This window comes from Rhinoraja longicauda, chromosome 34, assembly GCF_053455715.1.
Source record: "Rhinoraja longicauda isolate Sanriku21f chromosome 34, sRhiLon1.1, whole genome shotgun sequence".
Classification (NCBI taxonomy): domain Eukaryota; kingdom Metazoa; phylum Chordata; class Chondrichthyes; order Rajiformes; family Arhynchobatidae; genus Rhinoraja; species Rhinoraja longicauda.
This window is the reverse complement of record NC_135986.1, coordinates 3,040,276-3,054,045: the sequence shown is the minus strand read 5'-3', so window position 1 is coordinate 3,054,045 and position 13,770 is coordinate 3,040,276. Positions and strand designations below refer to the sequence as shown.

Sequence of the window (13,770 nt, the reverse complement as noted above, 5' to 3'; positions counted from 1 at the left end):
GTCGCCATGCCAGACAAGGAGTCCTCGGGGTTATTTCGCTTAGGTTTCCATTTTTGCATTACCAATTGTTTACAATCCTGTTGGCCAACTGCATTTTTTCTTCCCGATCATCATGCCGTTGGCACTCTGCCAATAATACATCCCAACCTTTCAATATGCTTCCTTCGTATGTAACTCTATCCCTCTACAACTTGGATTATCCATCCAATATGCCGAAACTCCTCCCACACCTCTTTCTTCATATTTCCATTCCTCAATCCATTTCTTCCATTTATTTTCTTTTTCTTTTTTTTCTTTTTCTTTTTCTTTCTCTCTCTCTCTCTCTCTCTCTCTCTCTCTCTCTCTCTCTCTCTCTTTTTTTTTTTTTTCCAAGGAGCAGCAGCAGCGCGCGGTGGGGCTGTCGGCGACGGCAGTTCCCGGAGACCGCGTCATCAAGCGGCAGCAGCAGCGCGCGGTGGGCTGTCGGCGACGGCAGTTCCCGGAGAGCGCGTCATCAAGGAGCAGCAGCAGCGCGCGGTGGGGCTGTCGGCGATGGCAGTTGCTCCACCCACATCGAGCGGGAAGTCGGAGTCAAACACGGCACCCCACACGTAGGGACCCGGCCCTATCGAGATCGCAAAAACAGGGAGGTCGGAGCCAATGTCCGCCGTGGTGAGCGGACCAACGGAACTTTGTGCGAGGGGGGAGGGGAGGGGGGAGGAGGGGGTGAGGGCGGCAGTAGAGCTCTCGTCACCCCGCATTGACAGGCATTGCCAGTAGTCGGGCGGGTGCCGCATCCACCCCCGCCCCGAGCGGGAGAGGCGACGGCGACTACATCTCCCGGCGGTCAGCGCTGCCCGACCTGAGTAATGTCAGATGCGGGGACGCATTAGTTAAAGTAAAGGTCGGGGGGGGGGGGCATCAGTTAATGGTCCGCGGGGGGGGGGCTCGAGGACTCCGTGGCGTGGGTTGAAGGGAAGGATGAGTGGACAACAGTCCGACCATCTCCCTCCTGCTCAGGGTGTGGGAGAGTGAGGGGTGAGGAGAGGGGAGGCAGTGATTGCGGGCGGGCAGCTCCGCTAAAGGCGTCCATCTTGTCTGTGCGAGTGAGGAGAGGCCGTGCGTGGTGATGTCAGACGCACAGCACTTGGGGAAAGTGTTTAGAAATGAAAGCTTTAAAGTTTAAATGTCTGTAACTTAAAAGATATTCCACCAATTTAAGTAAAACGTGTAATAAACAGTCGCCAGGACAGTGGTGATTAAGGTGGCGCTAACATTGTGGCACTGTGGTTTACCGTTGTGCCTGCAGGTCCACATGTTATACATATATCTGCATGAGTTGTGGGGGAGGGGGGGGGGCGAGCCCATCTCACAGGGGCAATGTGATGTCACACGCTGAAGACCTTCAATAAATCGGTTAGAAATTAAATGTTTTAACTTTAAAACCTCTGTAACTTAAAAAATATACGTTGTTGTTCTGCATCAGTTAAATGCACGTATTGGGGCCGGGGTAGAAACCTGTGTTTTCCCCATCTTACCGGTTACAGGTAAGGAGCAACGAGGGGAATACAGTGCTGAAAACATATGCTTTTTTGGACAGTGAAAGTTCAGCTACCTTTTGTACAGAAAGCTTGATGAGGAGGATGAACATTACAGGAGAAAAGGTTAGACTTCTCTTGAACACCATAAATGGTCCGAAATACCACGATAGTTGTCATATTGCAAATATGGAAATGTCTAGTCTGGAGGAAGACAACTTCATACAAGTATCTGATGTGTTTACACAAGAGACTATGCCCGTCTCTCATCCAAATGTACATAAGCAGAAGGACTTGGAAAGATGGCCTCACTTGAAGGAGGTCAAATTACCCAAAATAAATTCGGGTATTGACCTGCTTATCGGAACGAATGCTTCGGAGGCATTAGAACCTATAGAGGTTATTACCAATCAAGAAGGTGGACCGTTTGCCATGAGAACCGTACTCGGATGGGTTATCTATGGCCCATTGAGAAAAAATAATAAAGGCATGGAAAGGAATAATTATACTGCTGCTGCAGTCAATCGGATATCTATCGTAAATCTGGAGGAGTCGTTGACTAAGCAACATAATCATGACTTCAATGAAAGAGCCGGCAAGGAATCAGAAGAAATGTCCGGGAAAGAAAAAATATATACCACCAAAAGCTCCTGGCCAAAGTCTAAGGAGAATACACAGGAAAATACAAAGGGTCATGAGAAAAACAAAGAAAAAAGAAATGAATCTGAATGCATGCTGCCAAAGTTCAAAGAAAACTCACAAGATGATGTGAAATCCAGGGAAACCTGTGTTTTCCTCAACTTACCGGTTACAGGTAAGGAGCAACGAGGGGAATACAGTCTACAGAATACAGCAATACCTTCTTTTCTACAGGTATTACGGTGGCAGCAAAACTGCTTTCCTTAGGTCCTGGTCTTCCCCTGCCCTTAGTAAATGTAGTCTTTAACAGTTGCTGATTTAAGATCTTGAATATTCCCATAGCGTAGGTCTGACATTAACCATACTTCTCTTTCCATGAAATCCACTAAGTCGGGAAGCATTGCCCAAAATTGTGGGTCAGTTTAGGAGGATGCTCGAAATAAAGATAAACAGAAGAACTTTGAAAATTCACGGTCAAGATCCAAGGAAGATTTGCAAGAAGATAAATCAAGGGAGAAGAAAATAGTAAAGAGAAGAGAATCTGAAAGCTCATTGTCAAAATATAAGGAAAGAGTTGATGGCTCTCGATCCAAAACAAAGGAAAGCATTGAATTGTCTCGATCCAAGTCCAAGGAAGATGATGAATATATTCAAAAAGGAATAGAGAAAAGGCATGATTATGAAACAGTAGCTCAGTTGGAATCTAGTCAGAAACAACTGGAAAGTCTTAATGAGATGCACCATAATAGAGGTTGCAGAACTGAATCAAAGTTTGATGAATAGATTGGCTCAGCACATGGAAGAACTAAAAGAAAAACATGAGAACGAGATTCAGGAAAAGGAACAGGAAGTTACAAAATTGAAACTTTACCTGGAAGCTTCAAATAATCATAAGGACAAACTATCTAGCAAAGTAGAAGAGCTTACAGGAGAAGTTGCTTCAAGAGCAGATAGAATGCAACAGCTTCAAGCAGAGCTCCAAGAAGCATCTTGCCAGATTGGTGCTTTGTTGGGAAGTGAAATAATCCTGAAAACTAGATTAGAAACACTTGAAGAGACTGTTAGTCAAACTTTACTGGCAAGAACAGAGTTAGAAAACACTGTAAGTGGGTTGAAAAACACGCATGAATAAAGCCAGGAGAGGATTTGTGAACTTAATTGTTTTAATGAAGCAGATGGAAAAATAGAGTTGCAAATCAATAAATTTACTTCTTTCTGTTTTGATAAAATCAACAACCTTAGCGAGCAACTTAAAGTTTACCAAACTCAATTTGAGAAGATAAAAAAGGCATTTATGAAAGGGATCTGTGAAATTTGTGATTTAGAAATTCATGTTCATGAGTTGATAAACCAAAATGTGTTATTAAATGATTCAGTGCAGCATATCACAGTACAACTGCAAAATAAAGAGCAGGATATTAAGGCCTTACAAGCAGAGTTACAAATCATTAGTGCAGAGTGGACACACTCCAACAAGAAAGCAAACTCAGCAAACAGCTTTTGAAAGAGAAGGAGGTACACATTGAACATTGTAAAACAGAACTGGCAGAAAATGCAGATATGTATAAATTCGTCACTCAGCAGCTGAAGGAAAAAGAATCAAACATCTTAAGTTGTCTGGAAGATATAAGGAGTTTAAAGTTGCAACTTGAGCACCATGATATCATTGTAGATAAAGAAGCTATATCCTTGCTCAACGAACAACATCAATTGGAACAACAAATGCTGCTGAACCAAATAGATCAACTATTTGCAAGTATTGAAGCTAATTCTCGAGAGAAAATTTTAGCTCTTAGACAGGTAGATCAATATAAAAGCAAGTTAGCAGAATGGAAGAAAAGAACAGAAATAAAATTTGTGCAGCACAACAACGAAATGAAAGAGCTCGAGTCAAATTTGAAGATGTCTGTTCAACAGAATGAAGAAAAGGATGGACAATTGTCATCACTGAGATCAGAGGTAGAAAAGCTGACTAATAGTTTCCAAAATGTTAGAACTGAAACGGAACATGAGGAAAATGAAAAGACACAATTATTTACTGTTCTGAATGCATAGCTGCAAGCAGCTAAATCCAGAATAGCAGAACTAGATCAGGTTATTACGACAAAGTCTCAACAATGGAAGATTGAAGAACTGCGAAAGAAATTTGTGCACCAATGTATATAATGCATGTTGTTTTGTTTTTGAAGAATATTAAGCTTTTATAGCTCCTTTGTTATCTATTAGTAATTGCTTCGTTACATACGCAGAACAATTAGGGGCCGGTATGTAGGAGCCATTATGCTTAATTCAATTACTGTCGTTGTGTTGTGGCTATGTTTTAATGTTTCTAGTTTATGTCCTTTTTGCCTGATTGTGGGTGTGACTTAATGCGTAATGGGGAGTGTCTAGATGGGAGGAGACTAGCGTGTCGACAGAGGTTGTGGGTCAGTTTAGACTCGGAGGATGGTGAGCGTACAGTTCTTTACCACACACGCGCTCGTACCATATGCTTGTATCATCTATACTTGTAAGAACCATACGGTAATAACTGCAAGAACTTCTAGATATTGTTTGAAGAAGAAACAGTTGATAAAATACGGAAACTGATGAATTCCTCTATGATTTGTGCTACTTTAATAAAACCAATTAATGAAGAAAAGAAGTTTGGAAGATTCGTTTTGTCCGAGAAGTAATGGCTATTGAAGTGGGGTTTCGAGATGGTATAGAAACTGCCATTACACCAGCGGTCGATGCCACCACCGGCAGGAAACGGTGTCAGTGGCGTTTCCAGTCGGGACGCGGTCTCCATTTTCCCCCTCACCCCCCCACCCACCCCACTGTGGAAGGGTGCCGGGTGCTCAGAGCTCCCCGGCGTGGTGGTGCGCCGGCTGGCCGTCCCCGCGCGGCTCCACGTCCGCCCGCCTCCTCTCCTTGTCGCCGCTGGTCACCGGGTCGCCCTTGCGGCCTGACCACACCACACCCAGGCAGTCTGCAGGCAGGGGACACAAGATCCAAGATTCAGTTTAATTGCCGCTTAAGGTACAGTGAGATCCGAGTTACCGGACGGCCATCTCATGTACTAAAACTCTCGTTTGTTTGTTTGTTTGTTTGTTTGTTTGTTTGTTCCTGAACTACAGCCAAAACGGTACACGATAGCGCCACAATTCTAGGCCCATCTTACTCACCATCGTCCCTTTGGAGCTAATGGAAGACGTTTCTTCTCATGGAAGAGGTTTTAATGGGAGAAGGTGTCACCGTGGAACCGTGACAACTTCATCACTGGTCATGGCTTGTACAGGATTCATAGAGTCACAGAGTGATACAGTGTGGAAACAGGCCCTTCGGCTCAATTTGCCCAAACCGGCCAACATGCCCCAGCTACACAAGTCCCACCTGCCTGCACTTGGTCCATATCCCTCCAAACCCGTCCTATCCATGTACCCGTCCAACTCTCCTGGCAACATCCTCGTAAATCTTCTCTGAACCCTTTCCAGCTTGACAATATCTTTCCTATAACACGGTGCCCAGAACTGAACACAATATTCTAAAAATTCACAATATTCACAAAATTCACAATATTCCTTCGCTCAGTCCGCCTCAACCAACCTGATCTCCCGGTGGCTGAGCACTTCAACTTCCCCTCACACTCCCAGTCTGACCTTTCAGTCATGGGCCTCCTCCAGTGCCATAGTGAGGCCCACCGGAAATTGGAGGAACAGCACCTCATATTTCGCTTGGGCAGCTTGCAGCCCAGCAGTATGAACATTAACTTCTCCAACTTTAAATAGTTCCTCTGTCCCTCTCTTCCCCTCCCCTTCCCAGTTCTCCCTCTATCTTCCCGTCTCCACCTATATCCTTCCTTTTTCCAGCCCCCCTGACATCAGTCTGAAGACGGGACTCGTCCCGAAACGTCACCCATTCCTTCTCTCCTGAGATGCTGCCTGACCTGCTGAGTTACTCCAGCATTTTGTGAGATCTCCCAGTGTGATGGACCTCCCAGTGTGATGGACCTCCCAGTGTGATGGACCTCCCAGTGTGATGGACCTCCCAGTGTGATGGACCTCCCAGTGTGATGGACCTCCCAGTGTGATGGACCTCCCAGTGTGATGGACCTCCCAGTGTGATGGACCTCCCAGTGTGATGGACCCACCCTGAGCATCACTCACCTCTCCTCCTCCTTCTCCTCTTCCTATGGCAGATCCAGATGACCACCCCAGCTCCCAGCAGCAGCAGCAGCAGCCCACCGCCCTTGGCCACAAAGAGCACCCAGGGTGGGCTTCCCCTGGGGGTGGTGTTCTCGACAGCCACCGTCACGGTCACCGTCACGCTGGGCCTCTCTGTGGGGGCTTGAAGCGGAGAAATAAAGGACCCCTCTTTTGCAAACATCTCCCCGCCCCCTCCTATGCCCACCACCCGATAGCTTAATTCAAAGACACCGCACAGAAACAGGCCTAAAGCCCACTGAGTCCATAAAGTCATAAGTGATACGAGCAGAATTGGGCCCATCAAGTCCACTCCGCCATTCAATCATGGCTGATCTATCTCTCCCTCCCAACCACATTCTCCTGCCTTCACCCCACAACCCCTGACACCCGCACTGATCAACAATCTATCTATCTCTGCCTTAAACACATCCACTGACTTGTGGCCTCCACAGCCGTCTGTGGCAAAGAATCCCACAGGTTCACCACCCTCTGACTAAAGAAATTCCTCCTCATCTCCTTCCTAAAAGAACGTCCTTTAACTCTGAGGCTGTGCCCTCTGGTCCTAGACTCTCCCACTAGTGGGAACATCCTCTCCACACCCACTCTATCCGGGCGTTTCATTGTTCCGTTAAGGTTTCAATGAGGTCCCCCCTCATCCATCTAAACTCCAGCGAGTACCGCCCTTTAATTCTGGGGCTGTGCCCTCTGGTCCTAGACTCGCGATGGGCCGAAGGGCCTGTTCTCCCCAGCCGTGCTGTTGTCCATTCAAAGACAAGTTCGGGGGCTAAGGATCCGATTGCTCACCTTGCACTGACAGATCGGTTCCCGTGATGTTTTGCCATTCTTCGTACCGTTCACCGAGGATCTCCACCCGGCAGAAGTACCTGCCCGAGTCGCTCATCCTCAGCCGGTCCAAGCGGATGGAGGCGGTGTGGTTGTGGTCTGGCGAGCCCAGGAACGTGATCCGGCCCATGTACTCCCTGTCAGTGTAGGGTGGCGAGAGGATGAAGATGGTCCGCCCGTGATAGTACCCGACCCTCCACGAGACGTCAAAGCCCCGGGGCCGGGGGTGGGCCGGGTACGAGAAGGTGCAGGGCAGGGTGACCGACCCGCCTTCCACTGCGGACAGCCGGGCCGGCTGATCCACCTGGTAGCCATTACCGCCGACGGTCAATGCTGTGGGAGGAGGGGGGGGGGGGGGGGGGTGCAAGGGGCAGTCGGAGTTATTCCAGCTTCTTCTGCCTTAAAGGAATATATACATATACATACATATATTCAGCCTGAAGAAGGGTCTCGACCCGAAACGTCACCCGTTCCTTCTCCCCAGAGATGCTGCCCGACCCGCTGAGATACTCCAGCGCTTTGTGAATAAATCTATATATATACATACGTGTGTGTGCGTGTATATATGTATGTATGTACGTATATATATATATATATACGTGTGTGTGTATATATGTGTGTGTGTGTATATATACGTGTGTGTGTGTGTGTATATATATATATATAGGTGTGTATGTATGTGTGTATATATGTGTGTGTGTGCATATGTATGTGTGTGTATATATATATATATATAGATGTGTGTCTGAAGAACGGTCTCGACCCGAAACGTCACCCATTCCTTCTCTCCTGAGATGCTGCCCGACCCGCTGAGTTACTCCAGCATTTTGTGAATAAATACCTTTGATTTGTACCAGCATCTGCAGTTATTTTCTTACAGTATATATACGTGTGTGTGTGTGTATATATATATATATATATATATATATACACACACATATATACATATATATATATATATATATATACATATACACACATATATACATACACACAGTGTATAGGTCGGGAAGTTGGAGAGAGGACGACCGTTGGCTGAAAGTAAGTGAGTGGCAATTACAGTGTAATAAGTCGGTGAGAAGAGAATACGTGGATTGGTTGATCATTTAAGTGAGAAGTCTGGTAAATTGGACAATCAGGCAATTTAATTGGTGATATAAGCAAGACTCGCAAAAGGGTGCAGCCCAGTGAGAAAAGTGCCCAGTGAGAAAAGTGCCCAGTGAGAAAAGTGCCCAGTGAGAAAAGTGCCCAGTGAGAAAAGTGCCCAGTGAGAAAAGTGCCCAGTGAGAAAAGTGCCCAGTGAGAAAAGTGCCCAGTGAGAAAAGTGCCCAGTGAGAAAAGTGCGAGTCTTTGGCTGCGAGTCTTCGGTGAGGAGGCTGAGGTGAGGAGGATACAATTGTTTTAAGCCTGAACTGTTTATAGACACAAAGTAATGGCGGAAAAGTTGGTGCAGTGTGTTTCCTGCAGGATGTGGGAAGATAGGGACGTCGCTGGAGTTTCTGGGAGCTACACCTGCAAGAACTGTGTCCAGGTGCAGCTCCCGAATGGACGTGTGGTGGAGTTGGAGAGGCAGTTGGATGATCTCAGGGCCATCCGGGAATGCGAGAGTTTCCTCGACAGGACCTATTGTGAGGCTGTCACGCCAAGGGTCCAGGTCGAGCAAAGGTGGGACACTGTTTCAGGGGGGAGTGGACGTGGACTACAGGAGACCCCAGTGGCTGTGCCTATTGCAAATAGGTATACCCTCTTGGGAACTGTCGGGGCAGAAGACGTTTCCAGTCCGAGTGGCGGACCTGTTGGCAAGGATACTCGACAGGGGAGACCGAAGTCAGGAAGAGCCGTAGTGGTGGGTGACTCCATCGTCCGAGGGACGGACAGAAGATTCTGTGGCAGCAGGAGGGACTTGAGGATGGTCTGTTGCCTCCCTGGTGCCAGGGTTCAGCACATCACAGACCGGCTTCAGAAAATCCTAGTGAGGGAAGGCGATCAACCTGAAGTCATGGTGCACGTGGGCACGAATGACGTCGGGCGGAAGAGGAAGGAGGTGCTACAGCGGGAGTTTAGAGAGTTAGGAAAAAGACTGAGAAGTAGGACGTCGAAGGTGGTTATCTCTGGACTGCTACCGGTACCTCGTGCTGGTGAGGCCAGGAACAGAGAGATAGAGGGTATGAATTTATGGCTGAGGGGCTGGTGCAGAGAGCAGGGATTTAGATTTCTGGCCCACTGGGATCTCTTCTGGGCTAGTGGTGACTTGTACAAAAGGGACGGGTTACATCTTAACAGCAGGGGGACAAACATTCTGGCAGGCAGGTTTGCTAGTGCGACACCTGTGGCTTTAAACTAAGTAGTGGGGGGGAGGGGTTAACAAATTGTGAATATGAAGATGAGGTTAAAGGGAATACAGGAGATATTGCAGAAGACTCAGAAGAATGGGAACAGAAGTTCTAGAGGGGAAAAGAGATTAAGGGCAGGGCCATTTGTGACCGATGTGAGAGGGGAGGTAAATACAGAAGTTAAAGTGTTGTACTTAAATGTGCATAGTATAAAAAATAAAGTGGATGAGCTTGAGGCTAAGTTAGTCATGGGCAAGTATGATGTTGTAGGGATCACCGAGACATGGCTACAAGAGGACCAGGGCTGGGAACTGAATATTCAGGGGTACACAACGTATAGAAAAGACAGACAGGTGGGCAGAGGGGGTGGGGTTGCTCTGCTGGTAAGGAATGATATTCATTCCCTTGCAAGGGGTGACATAGAATCAGGAGATGTTGAATCAGTATGGATAGAAATGAGGAATTGTAAGGGTAAAAAGACCCTAATGGGAGTTATCTATAGGCCCCCAAACAGTAGCCTCGACATAGGGTGCAAGTTGAATCAGGAGATAAAATTGGCGTGTCACAAATGTAATGCTACGGTGGTTATGGGAGATTTCAACATGCAGGTAGACTGGGAAAATCAGGTTGGAAATGGACCCCAGGAAAGAGAGTTTGTAGAGTGCCTTCGAGATGTATTCTTAGAACAGCTTGTACTGGAGCCTACCAGGGAGAAGGCAATTCTGGATTTAGTGTTGTGTAATGATCCTGATCTGATAAGGGGACGAGAGGTAAAAGAGCCATTAGGAGGCAGTGATCACAACATGATAAGTTTTACTCTGCAAATGGAAAGGCAGAAGGGAAAATCAGAAGTGTTCGTATTACAGTATAGCAAAGGGGATTACAGAGGCAGGAGCTGGCCAAAATTGACTGGAAGGAGGCCCTAGCAAGGAAGACGGTAGAACAGCAATGGCAGGTATTCCTGGGAATAATGCAGAGGTTGCAGGATCAATTTATCCCAAAGAGGCGGAAAGACTCTAAGGGGAGTAAGAGACACCTGTGGCTGACAAGGGAAGTCAAGGACAGCATAAAAATTAAGGAGAGGAAGTATAACATAGCAAAGAAGAGTGGGAAGACAGAGGATTGGGACTCTTTTAAAGAGCAACAAAAGTTAACTAAGAAGGCAATATGGGGAGAAAAGATGAGGTACGAGGGTAAACTAGCCAATAATATAAAGGAGGATAGCAAAAGTTTTTTTAGGTACGTGAAGAGGAAAAAAAGTCAAGGCAAATGTGGGTCCCTTGAAGACAGAAGCAGGGGAATGTATTATGGGGAACAAAGAAATGGCAGACGAGTTAAACCGTTACTTTGGATCTGTCTTCACTGAGGAAGATACACACAATCTCCCAAATGTTCTAGGGGCCGGAGAACCTAGGGTGATGGAGCAACTGAAGGAAATCCACATTAGGCAGGAAATTGTTTTGGGTAGACTGATGGGACTGAAGGCTGATAAATCCCCAGGGCCTGATGGTCTGCATCCCAGAGTACTTAAGGAGGTGGCTCTAGAAATAGTGGAAGCATTGGAGATCATTTTTCAATGTTCTATAGATTCAGGATCAGTTCCTGTGGATTGGAGAATAGCAAATGTTTCCCACTTTTTAAGAAAGGAGGGAGAGAGAAAACAGGTAATTATAGACCAGTTAGTCTGACATCAGTGGTGGGGAAGATGCTGGAGTCAATTATAAAAGACGAAATTGCTGAGCATTTGGATAGCAGTAACAGGATCATTCCGAGTCAGCATGGATTTACGAAAGGGAAATCATGCTTGACAAATCTACTGGAATTTTTTGAGGATGTAACTAGGAAAATTGACAGGAGAGAGTCAGTGGATGTGGTGTACCTCGACTTTCAGAAAGCCTTCGACAAGGTCCCACATAGGAGATTAGTGGGCAAAATTAGAGCACATGGTATTGGGGGTAGGGTACTGACATGGATAGAAAATTGGTTGACAGACAGAAAGCAAAGAGTGGGGATAAATTGATCCCTTTCGGAATGGCAGGCAGTGACCAGAGGGGTACCGCAAGGTTCAGTGCTGGGGCCCCAGCTATTTACGATATACATTAATGACTGAGATGAAGGGATTAAAAGTACCATTAGCAAATTTGCAGATGATACTAAGCTGGGGGGTAGTGAGAATTGTGAAGAAGATGCAATAAGGCTGCAGGGTGACTTGGACAGGTTGTGTGAGTGGGCGGATGATACATGGCAGATGCAGTTTAATGTAGATAAGTGTGAGGTTATTCACTTTGGAAGTAAGAATAGAAAGGCAGATTATTATCTGAATGGTGTTAAGTTAGGAAGAGGGGATGTTCAATGAGATCTGGGTGTCCTAGTGCATCAGTCACTGAAAGGAAGCATTCAGGTACAGCAGGCAGTGAAGAAAGCCAATGGAATGTTGGCCTTCATAACAAGAGGAGTTGAGTATAGGAGCAAAGAGGTCCTTCTACAGTTGTACCGGGCCCTGGTGAGACCGCACCTGGAGTACTGTGTGCAGTTTTGGTCTCCAAATTTGAGGAAGGATATTCTTGCTATTGAGGGCGTGCAGCGTAGGTTCACTCGGTTAATTCCCGGAATGGCGGGACTGTCGTATGTTGAAAGGCTGGAGCAATTAGGCTTGTATACACTGGAATTTAGAAGGATGAGGGGGGATCTTATTGAAACATATAAGATAATTAGGGGATTGGACACATTAGAGGCAGGAAACATGTTCCCAATGTTGGGGGAGTCCAGAACAAGGGGCCACAGTTTAAGAATAAGGGGTAGGCCATTTAGAACGGAGATGAGGAAGAACTTTTTCAGTCAGAGAGTGGTGAACGTGTGGAATTCTCTGCCTCAGAAGGCAGTGGAGACCAATTCTCTGAATGCATTCAAGAGAGAGCTGGATAGAGCTCTTAAGGATAACGGAGTGAGGGGGTATGGGGAGAAGGCAGGAACGGGGTACTGATTGAGAGTGATCAGCCATGATCGCATTGAATGGCGGTGTTGGCTCAAAGGGCTGAATGGCCTCCTCCTGCACCTATTGTCTATTGTCACACATATATATATATATATATACATATTCCTTTATTTGCCCCACCCCGGGGAAATTTAGTGTTACAGCAGTAAAGTGACGTTTCAGGTGGAGACCCCATTCACTTCTCCCACTTCAAGTAGCCCCAACATTCCCTCTCTCTCCATCCCTCCCCCACCCAAGTCGTACCAGCTTCTCGTTCCCACCCAGCACACACCCAACAACGGCCTGCTTCCTTTAACCTCGTTACTTTTTTTGCATCTTTCACTCATTGATCCGTCTGTATTTCTCCTTTCCCTTATCCCTAACCAGTCTGAAGAAGGGCCTCGACCCGAAACGTCACCCGTTCCTTCTCCCCAGAGATGCTGCCCGACCCGCTGAGTTACTCCAGCGCTCTGTGTCTATCTTCGGAGTAAACCAGCGTCTGCAGTTCCTTCCCACAGAGGGTGGGGGAGGGAGGGGGTTGGGGGGTGGAGGGGGAGGGGGTGGGTAGATGGGGAGTGATGGGAGAGGACGGTTATTGAGGGAGTGGGTGGTTAAGGGGGAGGAGTGGGGAGATGGGGGGGGGGGTGGTAGAGGCTGGGTATTGATGGGGCGGCGGGGTTACGGGGGGGGGGTGAGAGGGAGGGTAACGTTGGGATCTACTCACCCACGGTGAGATGCAGCAGTAGAAGGCGGAGAGGAGAGTCCATGGGCACTCCTGTGTGTCCCTGACCACACTGTCTCATGCCTTGCCTCATCGCTGAGTCACTTCTGCTTAATCTCTTCCCCTTCCACACCCCTCCCCTTCCCCTCCTTCCCCCTCCCTCCCCTCACCTTCCCCCCCTCCCCTCCCCTCCTTCCCCTCTCCCTCCCCTGGTGTGTGCTAGTGAATGTGGATCACTGGTCAGCAAGGACTCGATGGGCCGAAGGGCCTGTATCCGTGCTGCATCTCAGAGAGAGGGAGAGAGAGAGAGAGGGGGGGGGAGAGAGGGGAGGAGAGAGAGGGGAGGAGAGAGAGGGAGGAGAGAGAGAGGGGGAGGGAGGTGATAGAGAGAGGGAGCGGGGTGAGGGAGAGGAGAGGAGAGGAGAGGGGGGTGAGAGGAGGGGGTGAGAGAGAGGGAGGGGGAGAGGGGAGAGAGGAAGAGAGAGAGAGGGGGAGGGAGAAGAGAGAGGGGGAGGGGGAGAGGGAGAGAGAGAGGAGGGAAAGAGAGAGGAGAGAG

At 47.6% G+C, this 13,770-nt stretch overlaps 2 protein-coding genes across 2 annotated transcripts; one reads left to right on the top strand and one right to left on the bottom strand.

The window, feature by feature from the left end:
• Window positions 1-440: 440 nt before the first annotated feature.
• On the top strand, window positions 441-4,306 carry LOC144609514 (uncharacterized). Its single transcript, XM_078428006.1, has 2 exons — window positions 441-651; window positions 1,527-4,306. The coding sequence occupies exons 1-2, from the start codon at window positions 640-642 to the stop codon at window positions 2,421-2,423; spliced, it is 909 nt and encodes a 302-aa protein (XP_078284132.1). The 5' UTR covers window positions 441-639; the 3' UTR covers window positions 2,424-4,306.
• On the bottom strand, window positions 3,407-13,508 carry LOC144609515 (paired immunoglobulin-like type 2 receptor beta). Its single transcript, XM_078428007.1, has 4 exons — window positions 13,218-13,508; window positions 7,148-7,519; window positions 6,305-6,484; window positions 3,407-5,127 (listed from the first exon to the last, which is right to left on the bottom strand). Exons 1-4 carry the CDS (start codon window positions 13,306-13,308, stop codon window positions 4,997-4,999), a joined length of 774 nt encoding a protein of 257 aa, XP_078284133.1. The 5' UTR covers window positions 13,309-13,508; the 3' UTR covers window positions 3,407-4,996.
• Between the last annotated feature and the right edge of the window lie 262 nt (window positions 13,509-13,770).